At 37.3% G+C, this 18,740-nt stretch overlaps 1 protein-coding gene across 1 annotated transcript in view; it reads right to left on the bottom strand.

Moving 5' to 3' along the window:
• LOC108414337 overlaps positions 1-18,740 on the bottom strand; it is a 679,571-nt gene that overhangs the window by 40,478 nt on the left and 620,353 nt on the right. The window contains 14 exon segments of the mRNA XM_037546145.1: positions 2,974-3,147; positions 3,340-3,516; positions 3,606-3,779; positions 4,687-4,860; positions 6,175-6,348; positions 6,575-6,739; positions 7,168-7,344; positions 7,788-7,961; positions 8,312-8,485; positions 8,643-8,816; positions 9,391-9,564; positions 10,413-10,589; positions 10,825-10,998; positions 11,173-11,346. Of these exon segments, the coding sequence (XP_037402042.1) occupies positions 2,974-3,147; positions 3,340-3,516; positions 3,606-3,779; positions 4,687-4,860; positions 6,175-6,348; positions 6,575-6,739; positions 7,168-7,344; positions 7,788-7,961; positions 8,312-8,485; positions 8,643-8,816; positions 9,391-9,564; positions 10,413-10,589; positions 10,825-10,998; positions 11,173-11,346 (2,436 nt within the window).

Here is an 18,740-nt window from a genome sequence, read left to right as displayed (position 1 = left end):
AAAAAGTTTAAGAAACTGTGCAAAATGTAAATTAAAACAAAATGCAATGATGTGCAAATCATGTAAACCTTATATTTAATTGACAACAGTATAAAGACAAAATATCAAATGCTGAAACTGAAAAATTGTAATTACTTTTGAAAATTATACGTTTCTGTGTATTTCTGTGTATATTGTTCAGCATTAGTAGTGCCTTCAGAAATGTGGAAGTCACCCATGCCATGAGCAGTAATGCCCCCCTATACCATCACGAATGCTTGCTTTTGAACTGTGTGCTGATAACAAACCAGGTGGTCTTTAGCCCTGAAGATGCAGTGTCCATGATTTCCAAAAACAATTTCAATTTTGATTCATTGGACCACAGGATACTTTTCCACTTTGGCTCAGTCCAACTTAGATGATCTCAGATCCAGAGAAATGTTACATTTAAGCTCGTATGTTTTATTTATTTATTTATTTATTTTGTGTGTGTGTGTGTGTGTGTGTGTGTGTGTGTATGTGTGCGTATGTGTGTGTGTGTGTGTGCGTCTCTCTCTCTTGGTCTTTTCCTTCACAGAAGTACCTGCTCTGGAACCAGTCTTGTGAGAACCAATCAGAGGCCTGGCTGGTGCGGTTGGGGGAGGAGCCTATGTTTTAAAAGAGGCCTTCAAGATGGCAAAAGAGAGAACTGATCACATGTTCTGTTTTAGTTTGTGTTTTTAATCTCTTGTGTTCAGTGTGCTTTGTTTTAGGTATTTTACCAGTGCTTCTTTTAACTTAGTTTGCATTTCTTTGTCGTTTATTTTAGAGGAAGTGCTTTAGTTTTGGTATTTTACGTGCATACTTTTAACTTTGTTTTACAAAATATTGTTTGTACCACCTGGGGTTTCAAACAGGTAAGAGGGGTGCGCTTATACCTTCACACCACGTAGATGTCTACTCTGTCTGGCTCCCCAGGTCAGAGGGCACTGCCACATATACTTTTGGTTACTGGCTCGGGAACGTTAGAGCAGTTAGCTTTTGTTTGCTTTTTTTTTAGATTAGCTAAATCCTTTTTTTCAGAGGAGGTAAGTAAGGTTTGGTTTTGATTTGTTCTTTTCTTTGGTGCCATCCTGTTTGATTATTCCAGAGTAAGTCAATCATATCAGACCTTATAGTAACTGAAGAATTTGAGCTAAACGCTCATTAAAATAAACATTAGGCCTTCATAATCAAACACCGAGTGAAACAGTAAGTGTACATCCACATACAATATGCATTTTGGTCAGTATAGCTGGCTATTGGGCTTTTTACTCAGTTGCTTGTTAGCTAGCTGGGTTAGTTAACTTTGAGTGTATGTGAGGCAAAATAATAATAATAAATTAACACTAACATTAGTTAGAGGACATGCCAACTAGTGTAACCTCCTTTCATTGTGAATACGAGAGTTAGCTAGAGGGATAGAAGTAACATTAGAGAGAGCTGTTCATATTTGTTGTTTTTAAGTTTTTATATTACATTTAGCTTCTTATTTGCCATGTTCCTGCTTGAATTGTGGTGAGGTGGCACAATGTAACTGCTGCCCCATTTAAGGTGGAATGGCACATGAAACTGACTGCAGCTTCATAAGAAATGGTCATGTAGTGTTGATCATATTACAGTTTTATATCCTTCAATTACGCAACCTTTAGACAGAAACTAAGGGGCAGCAGCTCTGTCAAAGGCCAGTGAGATGAGTTGATAAGATTTTTAACAGTTAAATCAAACAAAAAAAAGATCCCTCATTATTTCTTGTGTTGAGTTTAATAATACAGTGGGTTGCAAAAGTATTCATACCCCTTGAACTTTTCCATATTTTGTCACATTACAACCACAAACATAAATATATTTCACTGGAATTTAATGTGAAAGACCAACACAAAGTGGTATACAATTGTGAAGTGGAAAGAAAATTATACATGAATCAAAACATTTTTTACAAATAAAAAACTAATAAGTGCGACGTGCAAAAGTATTCAGCCCCCCTGAGTCAATACTTTGTGGAGCCACCTTTTGCTGCAATTACAGCTGCAAGTCTTTTAGGGTATGTCTCCACCAGCTTTGCACATCTAGTGACTGAAATTCAAGGGATTCAAGGGGTATGAATACTTTTGCAACCCACTGTATTAATGTGTTGCTAAACACATGAAGAGAAGGAGAGAAAGAAGCTGAAGCTAGAGCTGCAGGAGCAGATCTAATGGTGGAAGAAGAAAATGTGGGAAGGTTTTGTATTAATATTATGTTAAAAAGAATTTAACTGAAAAATCTAATATTTGTATAAAACATCACGTAGCTTATTAAACAAGCCTACAGAGCAAAATCATGTTTCTGATTAAACCAACTAAGGCTAAACTGATATCCAATCTGGTTATTTGAACTATATATCTAGGACCTTGGAGTTTATCTAAGAGAGAGGAGAGAGCATTGATTGACTTCAGCATCTTTGCTTGATCTGTGCCTGTTATAAGTAGATGAAAACAGAGTTTAGCCATATTAACTGTGCTCAATACAAAGAACCCTTTTTAAAAACGTTTTCCGACTGATTCTGTTCTGAAAAGAGTTCATGACGTTTGATGACGTGATGATTTTGGGTCCATTAAACAATATTCTCTTGGGGACCATGCTCCCAGAACCTCCTATCCCTACATCTAATAATGCCTCTATATAAACCACATATGAGAAAATAACAATGTGCACACACACACACACATACACACACACACACACACACACACACACACATTTTCTAAAGCGCTTATCCCACTGGGTCATTTCACATTTGGTTTTGACTTTATTGATGTAGCTGTGATATTTTCTGCAAATGTTCACAAAAACATTGTACTAATTAAAATTCCCAACAACAAGGCAAAACATAATATTATGTAACCCAAATATGATAAAATACCAAAGCATAATAATAACTTTTCATATCTGTTTTAGAAAACATATAGAAATCCAAATGTAGGAACTACATACAAAAGCTTTGTAATTCTGCAGTGTGAATCCTCCAGTAGATCAGAGAGCTTCTTCATTCCTGAATCTCCTTGTATTTTTCCACTCAGATCCAGCTTTCTCAGCAGTAAGGCGTTCTTTCCTAGAGCTTTAGTCAGGGAATCACAGAACTCCTCTGCAGTAGAGCTGTTTAACAACCTACAGAGAGAAAAAAACACATACTCACATTGATTACATTTCAAACTGCTAATTTTGAAGAAATAATCTTTTACCCATTTATTTACAGCACTGTCAGAAAATATTAGCCCACTTTAAAGTTGCCATCATATCAGTATTTAAATGGAGGGTTACAGTTTGGGCCAAAAGTACAAAATATCCAAAAATATGTACCTCAGTGTCTTCAGTTTAGAGTTTGGATCATCTACTAGATCAGTGAGCATCTTCACTCCTCTATGTCCAGGATCGTTCCCTCTGAGATCCAGCTCTACCAGGTGTGATGAGGAGTTAGATTTCAGAGCTGAAGACAGAGCGGTATATCCTCCCTCTGTTACATTGCAGAATGAAAGACTAGGGAAAAGAGAGAAATAGAATGAACAAATTAAAGAGTAAATTCAGGGTTTCAGGTTGATCCTTGTTAAGACACCATTAAAACTAACTTTAATTTTGAGAGTTTGCAGTTTGACTTTCTCAGTAGAGAACAGATCTTCTTCACTCCAGAGTCTCCTAGTTGATTCTCACTCAGATCCAGCTCTATCAGGTGTGAAGGATTTGAACAAAGAGCTGATGACAGAGCAGCACAGCCTTCCTCTGTAATACTGCACTTATTCATCCTGTAGACAGAGAGAACAGTTTATTTGATTTTAGTCTTTGTATTAAATTAGTCTGCACATAAGTCATATTTGCATCACTACATTAAACTAGAAAAAAAACTTTTAACTTGCACTTGTAGATGGAGCGACGAACTGTGTTCACTGACAGTGGTATTCCGAAGTGTTCCTGATCCCATGTGGGAATATCCGTTACAGAATGATGTGGTTTTTTAATGCAGCGCTGCCTGAGGGGTCGAAGGTCACGGGCATTCAGTGTTGGTTTTCTGCCTTGCCGCTTACTTTCAGAGATTTCTCCAGATTCTCTGAATCTTTTGATGATATTATGGACTGTAGATGATTAAATCCCTAAATTCCTTACAGTTGCATGTTGTTCTTAAACTGTTGGACTATTTGCTCATGCAGCTGTTCACGAAGTGGTGAACCTCGCCCCTTCCTTGCTTGTGAACGACTGAGCCTTTCAGAGAGGCTCCCTTTATACCCAATCATGACACTCACCTGTTTCCAATTAACTTGTTCACCTGTGGAATGTTCCAAACAGGTGTTTTTTGAGCATTCCTCAACTTTCCCAGTCTTTTGTTACCCCTGTCCCAACGTCTTTGGAATGTGTTGCAGGCATCAAATTCAAAATGAGTGAATATTTGCAAAAAACAATAAAGTTTATCTGTTTGAACATTAAATATCTCGTCTTTGAAGTGTATTCAGTTGAATATCGGTTGAAAAGGATCTGCAAATCATCGTATTCTGTTTTTATTTATGTTTTACACAACATCCTAACTTCATTGGAATTGGGGTTGTACAATATCAGTGTCTCTGCTGTGCTAATAATCATAATTAAGCAATATCCAGTCAACAGCTGTTCTGTTTTTAGAAACGATGAAGGGCACAAAGGAGGGTAGACGTCACTTACTGCAGTTTTTCCAGAGTGCTCTGTGAATTCATTAGTAATTCAGAGAGGTGCTTCACTCCAAAGTTTCCTACTTTATTCCCACTCAGATTTAGCTCTCTCAGGTGTAATGGATTTGTTCTGAAAGCTGAAGCCAGAGCAGCACAGCCTTCATCTGTAATACTGCAGTTACCCAGCCTGGAGAGAGAGAGAGAGAGAGAGAGAGAGAGAGAGAGAGAGAGAGAGAGAGAGAGAGAGAGAGAGAGACAGAGAGAGAGAGAGAGAGACAGAGAGAGAGAGAGAGACAGAGAAAGAGAGAGAGACAGAGTGAGAGAGAGACAGAGAGAGAGACAGAGAAAGAGAGAGAGACAGAGAGAGAATGAGACAGACAGAGAGAGAGAGACAGACAGAGAGACAGAGAGAGAGAGAGAGTGAGAGAGAGAGACAGAGAGAGAGAGTTACCTTTATATTTCTTTTGACTAATTTTCTTCATGTACATTGTTTACATATACATCATTTATATTTTTATAGAGTAAAAAAGATTCTTTAGTTCTCAGAGCATACAACATTCAGCAGTTAACAAACCCAGTGATTGTACATACATATACTAAATACATCACCGCTGACTCCCAGTGTAACACTGAAGCCTTAATGTGACGAAGTGAAAAATGCTATTTTATTCATGCTTGTGCAGTAAATGCACACAGTATGGACAGAGATGGGAGCTGCAGTGTGTCCCTCACCCTTAAAAATGTGCTTCTTTAAAGTTTTCTTAGGTTCTACTGGAAGCCTTGAGCTTCTATATAAAATACTTTAATGCTTAAATCTTTTTTCATGGTGAAATGTTTATTCAAATTGATAGAGAAAATGTATGTGGTAGTACCATGAAAGGTTCTGCTATTGTAACAATGTCAAGCATGTAACAGTAGAAAAAAACATTTTATTCTAAATCAGTCTGAAGGACCATTTCACCACAGAATCTTTCTGTATGAAACTCATCGCTCCATGTAGAACTTTGCCTTTACTAAAGCCTGAAGAACCATCTTTTTAATATGTGATATTTGTTAGGGACACTCTTCATTTAAAGAGTGTGTATAGTGACTTAACTTTACATTGTTCATAATCTTTATGGATGTGAAGAATGATGAATGCTTAAAGAAGTAATTAACAGGAAACTTCAACACAAATGAAGAAAATGCTACATTTTTGTTTTGACTTGAGCCACATTCATTTATATGGATGTGTTTGTGGGGGTAAAAAATACTGCAGTCAGTCACTAGAGGGCATCAGAGATGGGCTTCACCTTTCAACTGTTATGCCATGTGCTCATAAGTATATGGTCATTGACTCAACAAAGCCAAAGAATAAATTTTATATGTACTTCAATTGATTCCCATGAAACTGTTCAATCAAATCGTTTTCAAGATAAGAGACAAAACTAATCATTGTGAATTTACTGATTATGGTAATATTCATAATTTACATCATGTGATTTATTAAATGAAAACGTACGCCAGTTTGGACAGTTTGAATAGTGTATTCCCCAGCACACCACAGATCTTCTTCACTCCAGAGTCTCCTAGTTGATTCTCACTCAGATCCAGCTCTATCAGGTGTGAAGGATTTGAACAAAGAGCTGATGACAGAGCAGCACAGCCTTCCTCTGTAATACTGCACTTATTCAGCCTGAAAACATAGATGGAGAAAAAGAGTGAGAAAGACAAAGGTGAAACACATTTCAACACTCAAACAGTTTAGTTACTTTTACATTAGTTATTTTTACACAAGTTTAATTATATTTGAAATACATTTTTAATTATATTTAATCTTTCATTACTTTTGCTGCATTTTTACCACAGAAATTATGATAAAAATATCCAAGAACATTTAATCAATTAGCAAAAATACTAACTTTAATTTCCTAGTTTTGCAGTGTGAATCCTCCAGTACATCACAGATCTTATTCACTCCTTGAGTTTTCCCACTCAAATCCAACTCTCTCAGCAGTAAGGGGTTTGTTCCTAAAGCTTTAGTCAGAAAACCGCAGGCTTCCTCTGCAGCAAAACTTTTCAACAACCTATGGATTAATGAAAGTAGATTTTCAAAAAATATCATGATGTACTGATTTCTGTTGTTACGCATATACACAACACTTAACCTTCCATAACTTTAGAAATTTTTCTGTGGAGGAGATATTTAAAAGAAATCAGTGAATAATTAAATAATGTGATATTTAAACTAATACATATAGGCAGAATATACAGCATTATTATGCACTATGCATAGTTTTATTAGGACCATTTTCCTTTCATCAAAGTGAGGACTTGTTTGGACAAATACCTGATGACCTTATTAACATACATAACAAATCAAAACTAAACTAAACTCACCAAGCATGTGAGGAAAAACAGCCAACATTGTCGTAGCTCTATATCTGATGCCACAGTGTGAACACTAATCCTAATTACTCAATTTATGAAGTACATGTTACTGCATATAAACTACCTCAGTGTCTTCAGTTTACAGTTTGGATCCTCCAGTAGATCAGTAAGCTTCTTCACTCCTGTATCTCCAGGATCGTTCCCTCTGAGATCCAGCTCTATCAGGTGTGATAAGGGGTTTGATTTCAGAGCTGAAGCCAGAGCAGCATATCCTTCCTCTGTTATACTGCAGAATGAAAGACTGGAGAGAAAATTTTAACATACACATCATCACAGGTATAATTTATTTATCTATTAATCATTGAAAAAATCAGAAAAAGAAGAAAAAAATAACAACAAAATGAAATTAGCATAAGAATATTAAGAAAAGTATTTATCATTCAAGAGGTTAATATTGTTAATTGTAATGATATTTCACACTAAATCAATATTATTAGCAATGAATAGTTATAAGCGAACAGTTATAAGACATTTTTATACTATTTACTGCTAAATGTCAAACTGTACTTTATGTCACTGTTATCATATTTGACTGTACTCAAAAGTTTGAGTACATATCAGAAAGATTCTACCCATAAAATAATCTAACAGAACCTTTTTCTCAAAATTTCTATTGGTATCTCTGCTATACTGTAAATTAAAATGACCATTTTTTAATTGACATGTGTTAGAGAAATGACTCACTCGAGTTTTTGTAGCATGCAGTTTGAGTTCATTAGTAGATCACAGAGTTGCTTCACTCCTGAGTTTTCTATAATATTCTCACTCAGATCCAGGTCCATTAAGTGGGATGGGTTTGATTTCAATGCTGAAGCCAGAGCACCACACCCATCTTCTGTTATACTGCTGTTACTCAGTCTGCAGGGAGATGAAAAAAAGCAGAACTGACAGGTTGTGGTAGTTTGGGTCTCGTTGTTAGAATTTAGAACAGTACAATGCAAATATCAAAAGAACTGCATAAATTTCTAATTTTCTCAAGTTTTGTCAAACATCCTATTAATTTATTATATGGCCAATAATGCATGGCCACCTGACTATCATACCTATATGAGCTTGTTGGTTTGTTTAGTAATTTTCTAAAACCTAAAATCTTAAAAACCATAGTTCATAATTCAATTTTTGTAAACAGTAGTTACCATAATAATTATAGAATAATAATTAACACGCAATAATTAAAGAATTAAGTCTTATGGCACATGAAGCTTTACCTTATTATTTTGAGTGACGAATGTGGATTCTTCAGTCCAGCAGAGAGCTGCAGCACTCCAGAATCCTCCAGATTATTATTGCTCAGATCCAGCTCATTCATGTGTGAGTACTTTGAGTTAAGAACATCAGTTAGAGCTGAACAGCTTTCCTTCGTTAAGGCACATGTTTGAAGCCTAAATGGAAATCAGTCACAGAAAAGAAGAACAATGTTTGACTTCAAAACTTACTTTAGGCATTCAGTAAGGTGACCACTCTTTACATCAGCAATGTCCCACAGATACTTAATTGTTCAAATATGCACAAATGATGCCCTAAGAGAGATGAGCTTACATCATAATCTCCAGTTTACAGTTTGCATTAGTCAGCCCACCAGTGAGGTGCTGCATTCCTGAATCCTGAAGATTGTTGTTGCTGAGGTCCATCTTTCTCACACGGGAGGAGTCCAAACTGAGAATGCCGGCTAGAACTGCACAGCTTTCCAGGGTTAGACTACAGTTACTGAGCCTAAAAGAAATGATGAACTTTGAACATAATTCTGCAGACAAAGCGTAAATATTTAAATGGAAAAATATTCATTTGAATATTCATCAATTATTCAAACACTTTTATTAAAGAACATCTGACTAGTGAAAATCATTCTGCAAAAAATATATTTAGTAGTTTAGTGCAGGTCCTGATCTTATTCATGCTTAATATTATTCCAAAAAATGTTTGATCAAGAAAAGTGTGTTACAAGTTATCAATAAAAGTAAAATGTTGACAAGGTAAGTGCCAGCAATATCATGTCCAAAATGTCTTATAGCTGATGTATATTTTTGTTAATTTATCTGTTAATGTTATATGTTAATGTTTTTTTGTAACTAGATCCAGTGATTTTATCAATATAAACTGTCATCAGTTCAAAACTCATTGTGCTTTGTGGTGGTCAGAAGCACTCAGATTTCTAGTTCAGTTACAAATTCTGCACTGACTAGTATGATATCATTGTTGAATATTTATTCAGATCTTTAGGTAGTCTTGGAAACACTTGTAAACCTGGAGAATGATTTACAAAATTGTTAATATAAACAATACGAACCCAAGCTTTTCAATTTTACAGTGTGCATCTTCCAGTAAAGAACACAGCTGCTGTAGCTCTGAAACTCCTTGTGTTTTCCCACTCAGATCCAGCTCTCTCAGCAGTAAGGGGTTTGTTCCTACAACTTTTGTCAGAGAGTCACACATTTCCTCTGCAGCAGGAGCCTTCAGAAACCTGCAGAGAAAGAAAACCTCTCATATAATTTTTGATAATGCTTTTCACAATATATAGATTATCAAACACAACCAATAGTACCAAATCACCACTGGTTGTGTAGAAGCTGAAAAAATGTGTACATAAGTATCAGTTCAAAATGCTTAAAAATGCAGTGTAGTCAGAGCCCTCAAGTAACCAGTTATAATGTTTTATTGAAGAGTATATCACAGAAAAAAACATAGAGGCAAACAAAAGCAAAACAGTGAAAGGGAGTCTTTGTTGATTTCCACTGTGCAGGCCTGAAAATGATTTGTCACTTGGCTGACAAAAAACACACCCTTCATTTCATTGTTTTAATTAAAAAATAGCTAGTCAGAACATTTTGTTTTAAATTATATATATATATATATATATATATATATATATATATATATATATATATATATATATATAAATATATATATATATATATATATATATACATTTCTTTACTCTGCTTAACTGCATTTTATTCATGGATTTGACTAATACCATATCATGGTATAATTAGGATAAAGTTCACTCTGGTGTGGAGGAGTGATTGATATTGCAGAGTTTGAGATTATTCAACATAGTTATTTCAACTTCTATATTTCAAAACTGATATTTGCTTTGCTTTTGTAAGACAGACAAACATCTTGTGCATCTACTGTCATTTTCATAAATGTTGTTAATGGCAGCAACTACTTGACTCAGTACAGTTTACAGTATGACAAATTACAAACATAGTAATTAGTAAATAGTTGAAAAAATTCTTAAGTTTTTTCAATTTACAGTTTGGATATTTTAATAAATCAGTGAGTATCTGCATTTCTAAAACTATCTACCTCAGTTTCTTCAGGTTACTGTTTGGATCATCTAGTAGATTAATGAGCTTCTGCACTCCTGTATCTCCAGGATCGTTTCCACTGAGATCCAGCTCTTTCAGGTGTGATGAGCGGTTTGATTTCAAAGCTGATGCCAGAGCAGCATATCCTTCCTCTGTTATACTGCAGAATGAAAGTCTGGAGAAAAAAAACCCCAAAAGATCACTGCTCTAAAACAGCACAATGGATGCATTTAAAGGAATAAATCATAAAAAAAATATAAAGGCTTTTGGTAGCATAATTACTGGTGAATCAGTTTCTTCACTTCTATGTGCTTTCACATGGCAGTAAGAAATTTCCAACTATATTTGTGATTTTTGCAGATATATTTATGTATTAAGATGCTCCTTCTTGTTTAAAGTTCAAAACTCACCCCACTTTCATTAGTTTACAACCCTGATTACTCAGTAGAGAACAGATCTTCTTCACTCCAGAGTCTCCTAGTTGATTCTCACTCAGATCCAGCTCTATCAGGTGTGAAGGGTTTGAAGAAAGAGCTGATGACAGAGCAGCACAGCCTTCCTCTGTAATACTGCACTTATTCAGCCTGCAAACAGAGAGTGATAGTAGAGAAAATATGATAATACTTGACTCTGGAAGGCATTTTTGCCTTGTTTGTGTGAACAGTAAAATAACTCATAATTAGCATCTCTTATTACCAAATACATAATAAACAGTGTTATATTATCTAGAATTAGTAGTAAAACATTACACTACATACTTTAGTTTCTGAGTTCTGCAGTGTGAATCCTCCAGTAGGTCAGAGACCTTTTTCATTTCTGAGTTTCCTTGTATTTTCCCACTAAGATCCAGATCACTCAGCAGTAAGGAGTTTATTCCTAGAACTTTAGTCAGGGAATCACAGACTTCCTCTGCAGCAGAACTGTTCAGCAATCTACAGAGAAACAAATGTGTAACAACAATTTACACTACACTATAAAAAAATTATATTTACATATCATCTGCTATACAGTTAACACCACTTATGCATTTCATACGGTTACCAGTTAAGTTGCTGTAAATGTAAGATTTTTGATGATTATATATTATATATCATTTTGACCATGATTTTATGCTTTCCTGGTAGGGTCTCCCAAGGGTGAACAGGTCTGGAGTGAAGACCTAGAAAAACACGATCCAAAAAAACCCACCATGAAAAACGGGCACAAAATAATCTGTACCCTGCCCGGGGTAGGGTCACCGGGACCTACCCCTGGATCCAGGCCTGGGGGTAGTGTCCCTGGCAAGCACCTGGTGGCCAGGCAGCCCACATAACTGAAGCCAGAAACTGGCTCTTGGCACGTGGAATGTAACCTCACTGGGGGGGAAGGAGCTGGAGCTTGTGCAGGAGGTTGACAGGTACCAACTAGATATAATTGGGCTCACCTCCACCTACAATGTCGGCTCTGGTACCAAACTCCTTGATAGGGGTTGGCCCCTCTCCTACTCAGGGGTTGCACAGGGTGAGAGGTGCCGGGCGGGAGTGGGGATACTTATTGGTCCCCGGCTGGTGGCCGTGCAGTTGGAGTTTGTCCCGGTGGACGAGAGGCTCACCTCAATGCAAATTAAAATTACAGAGAGGAAAACTCTGACTGTTGTGTGTGCCTATGCACCAAACAACAGGTCAGAGTATTCGGCCTCCTAGGAGCGAGTGGGCAGGGTCCTGGAAAGGGTCCCACCTACAGATTCTATAGTCTTACTGGGGGACTTCAATGCTCATGTTGGCAATCACTGAGAGACCTGGAGAGGCGTGATTGGGAAGAATGGCCTGCCCAATCTTAACCTGAATGGTGAATTGTTATTGGACTTTGTGCCAGGCATGGATTGCCCATAACAAACACCAAGTTCGAACACAAGGATGTTCATAAGTGTACATGGTACCAGAGCTCCTTGGGTCAGACGTCAGTGATCGACTTTGTTGCCGTTTCATCTGACTTGGGACTGTATGTTCTGGACACTCAGGTAAAGAGAGGTGCTGAGCTGTCAACTGATCACCATCTGGTGGTGAGTTGGATCAGATGGCAAAGGAAAACTGATGGTCAGACCCAGTAGGCCCAAGCGAATAGTGAAGGTGTGCTGGGAACGACTGTCAGACGTCCCTGTTCGGAATGATTTCAACTCCCACCTTTGGGAGAGCTCCCGACTCAGCAGAGAGGTACTGACAGGTGAAAAAGGTGACAGCTGCAACGGTGGCAGAAGCAAAATCCAGGGCATGGGAGGAGTTTGGCGAAGCCATGGAAAAAGACTGTTTTTGTTGGCCTGGGAGTGGCACGGGATCCCTGGAAATTTGGGTCATCTGGGATTTTCTGCTCTCCCAACTGCTACCGCGACCCCATCTGGATTAAGCGGTCAACGATGATGATGATGATGATGATTTTATGCTTAAGCTTGTAGTTGACCTAGTAGTATTTTTATAATATGCTTAGGTCACAATAAATTGACAACATTGCTGTATTTGAACAAAAAAAAAGTAAAAAAATTAAAACACTGCAAGGCAAAACATTTATATTTATGTACATTGTACTATAATATTTAATGTAACAACATCACATAACATTTCACACACACACACACACACACACACACAAACATCGTCTAAGCCGCTTCTCCTTCTGGGTCATGGCGGTGGAGTGCTAGAGCCTAACTCAGCTACACAACTTTTCAATTTTCAGCTAAGGACAATGAGGCATGTTTTTTCACATCATTTTATGGTTAAAATCCATGTAAGTTCAATCCCATTTTTGGCACCAAAAGGTATAGATGCACAAGTAGAACCACAGCTGTGATGCTCTGTTAAGGTCCTACCCATAATAGTTTTCATTTTGTAGTTTGTTAAAAAGTGATCTCACGTGTCCATTAGTATCCAAAAGAAGTAGTGCATGGGATTGGATTCATCTTTCTAACCCTAGTTTATTATGAGGGTTCATACCTACTTTTTCCTTATTGTTATTCTCACCTGATATTCAGTAAACACATTTCTGCTCATGTAATTAAATAATGACACAGAAATGGCGTTCCATTTACACCTGTGTTTAAGGTCAATTTTGGAGTTAACTGGAGGTTTTTGCTGTCTGCTTTTCCGTTCATGTGTACAACTAAATGTTTTTCATTTGAATAGAAATGACTTGATTCATGCCATACTTAAGCTTCTGCAGTAACTGTATTTCAAGCTAAATTTATTGTGTTTTTATTTTAGATTTGCTGTCTTTAGAATGCAGTAGTACAGTGTTGTATCTGTAACATTAGAATGTTAATGTTCTGGCACCACATCAACCCACAACCTTACAACTAACATGTAGTCTTATACAACTTTTATATCTAACTTTGTTTTTCTTTGTAGATTGTAGATTTAAAAGCATTGTTCTTGTTATTATTATAAAAACATTGTGTAGAAATATATAGCAATTTGTAAAAATACAGTTATTAGTTGAATTTCTAAGACATGTAAACATTTCTGCTGCAAAGTGGATATTAAGTGACGTCAAACCAAATCTTATACACATGGAGTTTGGCTGCAAACAGAGCCATTCTGCAACACTGTGTTGTCAGTTTAATGAATTATATATATATATATATATATATATATATATATATATATATATATATATAAAGCCTCTGAGGTTCAAGGCTCGGCGTAGACCTTAATTACATCAAATGTGGCCAAAGCCATTGATTCCACTGACCACACATAGAATTTTGCTGTCTTCTAGATATTGAAGTCACATCAAGTCTGATTCAATTGATTTACACCTTTATGACTGATCACTGATCAGATTTATTTTTATGACCATTATTATCTGACCTGTGGTGTTGACTGGTTTTGCAGCATTTCTGAAGTTGTCTGTGCTTTCTTGCAGTACATTTGTAAAATGTAGCTCCAATGTGGTCATGTTGATGAATGAAAGTGCTTTCTGCACTGTAAATAAATTAAATTATTATTTTTTTAGCCTTAAGACAAAACTATCATTTATTATTTTGTTTCTCCTCATTTTTAAAAAAAAATTGTTTTATTGAGAAGTAATATCAAATATCACATTCAACAAATCCCATACAGAATTGTGCAAAATACATACATCCAGCTGCAACATTAGTAAAATATTAGAAGATGAATATACTCCTCAGTTTTATGTTTATTCTCAACCAAACAAAGCCTAACAAAAAACAAACAAACACACACACATGGGGGCGGGGGGTGTTTACTAACCAGTCGGCATAAATGGAAGTACATTAAAATAATCTAGAAATGATTCCATTTTAAATAAAATGCTGTAGTATTACCTCTGACAGTAAACCTTATTTTCTCTAATCTTATAAAATGACATCTTGGAGCCACAATGAAAAAGATGGTGGGAATTATTTAAATTAAATTAAATTTGAAACTTGAGACATGGTGTCAAAATAACGGGACCAAAAATGAAATAATGATGGGCAGAGAAAAAACATGTGACTTAGGTTGCATGGTGAGGTGCCGCATTTGTCACAGTGATCACTGAACGAATTGGAGTAAAACCTTGCCAATTGAGATTTAGATCGGTGAACCTTAAACTGTATTAACTGGAGTTTTGTACAGGGGGCGCAGGTGCGAATTTGTCTTAAGGCTTCGTCCTAACACTGCTGAGAAAGTGTAATACCCAGCTCCTGTTCCCAAGCACTTTTGTCCTTATAATTGGAGTGATTGTCCAAAGCCATAATGTGGAAGTATATTTTGGAAACAAGACCTTTAGAACTGTGATTTAAATTCAACAGATCATCCCAAGGCTGATCAGTGGGGGGGCAAGTGTGGGTTTGAAACTGAGAGGAAACAAAATGCCTTATTTGAAAATATCTGAACATATGTGAAGAGGGCGCTCCGAACTCTGAAACTAATTGAACAAAGCTGAAAAGAATACCATTTTTATACAGATCCCTGAGGGATCTAATACCTTTATCATGACAGGTTCTGAATGCAGCATCATGTAAACTCGGGGGAAATAAATGATTATTCAATATAGGCATCCTATAGGATGGAGCTAAGAATTTAAAATATTGCATAAATTGACCCTAAATTTGAAGAGTAGTGATTACCAGGGGGTTGGAGGAATGATTAACATATCTAATTGGTAGCGGAGAACCAAGTAATACGAGTAGGAAGGAAGTGGGACAGGAACGAGACTTCACCCAGTAGCCTGAAACCAATAAAGCAATTGTTGCATATTTGTTGCCCAGTAGTAAAATAAAATGTTTGGAAGGGAAAGACCACCATCAGAAACAAAATTTTGTAACACAGATTTTCTGACCCTGGGGGGATTTCCATCCCAAAAAATGATGCAATTAACTGGTCGAGCGCTTTGAAAATTTTTTAGGTAAAAATAGCGGGATAGTCTGGAATAGAAAATGAAATACATTAATTTTAATTACATTGATTTTAGCTATTAATGTCAAGGGGAGAGCTCTCCATCTTTGAAAGTTCAACTTAAATTTATCCATGAGCAGGGAGTAGTTAGCATCAAAGAGGGAGGGAAAAGTATGTTATATTTACACCAAGATACTTGAACCTGGAAGGAGAAAATTTAAAGGGTGTGGAGGCCTGTGAAAGAGACCTTGCTGCTGGGTTAATCGGGAAGCATTCACTTTTCTGCAAATTCAGTTTGTATCCAGAAAATGAGCTAAATCTGTTAAACATTGCCAGGATGGAAGGAAAACAACTCTATGAATCTGTGACATATAGCAATAAATCATCCGCATATAAGGATAATTTAATTTCGGAACCCATACGGGAAATTCCCCGGAATGAATCAAGAGAGTTCAATGCAATGGAGAGGGGCTCTATAGCAAGTGCAAAAAGTAGAGGAGACAGAGGACAGCCCTGTCTTGTTCCACAAAACAGAGGGAAAAAATCTGACCTGACCCCGTTAGTACACACGCTAGCTTTAGGAGAGGAGTATAACAATTTTATCCAGGATATGAAATTGTCCTTGAATCTGAATTTATACAACACATTGAATAAATAATTCCATTCCACTCTATCAAATGCCTTTTCAGCATCCAAAGAGACGAGAACCTCAGGAGTAAGGGTTGATCCCTTTGTGAAAATAACATTAAGAAGTGTTTGTATGTTAAAGAAAAGCTGTCACCCTTTAATGAAGCCATTTTGAGCTGAAGATATTATATTGGGTAGAACAGCTTCCAAACGTAGAGCCAGAGCTTTAGCTAAAATTTTAACTTCTGTATATAATATCGACAGAGGCCTGTAGGAAGCACAAGATGTAGGGTCCTTGTCTTTTTTCAATAACAAAGATATTGAAGCTTGTGTCATAGACTGTGGCAGTGACCCAACCCCCAGCGACTCCTCAAAAACTGCCAGAAGGAGAGGCCCAAGCTTTTTCTCAAATTTTTTGAAAAATTCGAGCGGCAATCCATCCGAGCCTGGTGCCTTGTTAGGTGTTAATGGAAGGGATAGAGCTAAACAGACCATTCTTAAAGCTTGGGTCGTCGAAGTTGGGGGCATAAATATTTACAAAAAGCACAGGAGTGTTGTATAACGAACCCAGGACAATTATAAATCTACCGTTAGCATCCGAAATAGTTTTATCAATACTAAGTTGGATCCCGTTTTTAATCAGTATTGCGACCCCTCTAGACCTAGAATTATATTTGGAATGAAAAACCTCTAAAACCCAGGGAAAGTTTAATTTAGGATGGTCAGAGTTATCCATGTGTGTTTCTTATAAAAAAAAAAAACGATGTCCGCATTTAAACTTTTCAGATGAGTGGAAACTTTAAACGTTTAACTGGCTTATTCAACCCTCTACCGTTCCAACTCAGAAATCTGACAGAGGTACCGTTTTCATTCGTTTTGCGTATTTCATTTAGCTAAAAACAGATAGAAAATAAACGTTTGAATAGAATAAAACCGGCCGGCTGGGGAAAGGGAAAGGACACATAACACGACCAACACACAGACACACACACAAACACAGAGAAAAACTCCGCCCACAAACAGAACCCACCCAATGTCCTCGACCCAAACAAAACAGAGGACCATCAAGACTCCACCAGTCCGTACCGAACTCCCTCGATGCCCCGAAGCTGTTTACGGGCTTCGTTGAAAGCTACGCGAGCCCTCGCAGTTTTTTGTGTAAAATCCAGAAAAACTGAGAATTCAATGTTATTAGCTGCAGCTCGCTGTTGACGCCTCCTGGATGTCAGCACAGTCTGCATAGTTGTGGAGCCTCGCGATGATGGGCCGTGATGATGGGCCGCGGTGCTCCACCAGGTTTCGGTTTGGGTGCCAGAGAACGGTTGGCTCTTTCCACAGGAGGAGTTTTTTCCAAGTTAAACGCTTCCATAAGAAGCTTAGAAACTGCCGCGTTGGTCAGTGAAAAAGAGCCATCCTCCGGGATCCCCATAATCTGAAGGTTTTGGTGGCGGGACCTGGCTTCCAAATCCTCACATGTATCCTCGAGCCGGGTCACATCCTTGGCCAGGGTCTCGACTGTAGCCCGAAGCGCAGACATTTCGTCGGCGCATGCGGACAGAGCATGCTCAATGGCCGACACTGTATTTATAATGCCGCCGAATTGCATTTTTAATGCTGCAAAGTCCCGCATTATTTCAGCTTTCATAGCCGTAAGCTCAGATCTGAGCTTAGAGTGGTGGTCATCTACAATTGTCTGCATTTCGGTGATGACAGCCTGAATCAGCTCAGATTTCAGAGCTGAAATGTCCACAGAGGCAATACCCGCTGAAGCAGACGCACCCGCCATAGGTGATGCAGCATGTGCTGGAGACGATGCAGTGCTCGCCGTAGGCCGAATAAGCGATTGCGTGGAAGTTGTCATGCTCGAGCAGGCATTTCGGAGTTTACACTTATTGAAAAATAAGGTCACGTAAACATTCAGTATAGGAAGGAAAGAAAACGGTGCAGTAAAGATAGAAATGTAAAAGTTTCTACGCGGAGGCTACTCTAGAACACCCAGCTACTCCATACCACGCTGGAACCATAATTATTTTAATAAAAGTGTTTTCTTTGTTTGAAGCATGTTTATGAGTCTGCAACTTGTTTTTAATTATACTGTGTAAAGGGTCTTGTCAGCCTCCATAGAGAAGACCATGAAAATGAAAAAGCAGTCAGATCCAATGCAGTTTCAAAGGCATTTTAACACAGATGTGCAGTAGGTGTGAATATGTAATTGCAAATAGGAGAGCCACTGTGTCTTCTTTCTATCTTATTGTTCTCTGTAATAATTCAATTTAAATGCATTATTAGAAAGTGAAACAGCATATAAGATAAATTAAATTTAATTGATA

This window comes from Pygocentrus nattereri, chromosome 16 (genome assembly GCF_015220715.1).
Source record: "Pygocentrus nattereri isolate fPygNat1 chromosome 16, fPygNat1.pri, whole genome shotgun sequence".
NCBI classification, from domain to species: Eukaryota; Metazoa; Chordata; class Actinopteri; order Characiformes; family Serrasalmidae; genus Pygocentrus; species Pygocentrus nattereri.
This window is presented reverse-complemented; position numbering and strand designations above follow the sequence as displayed.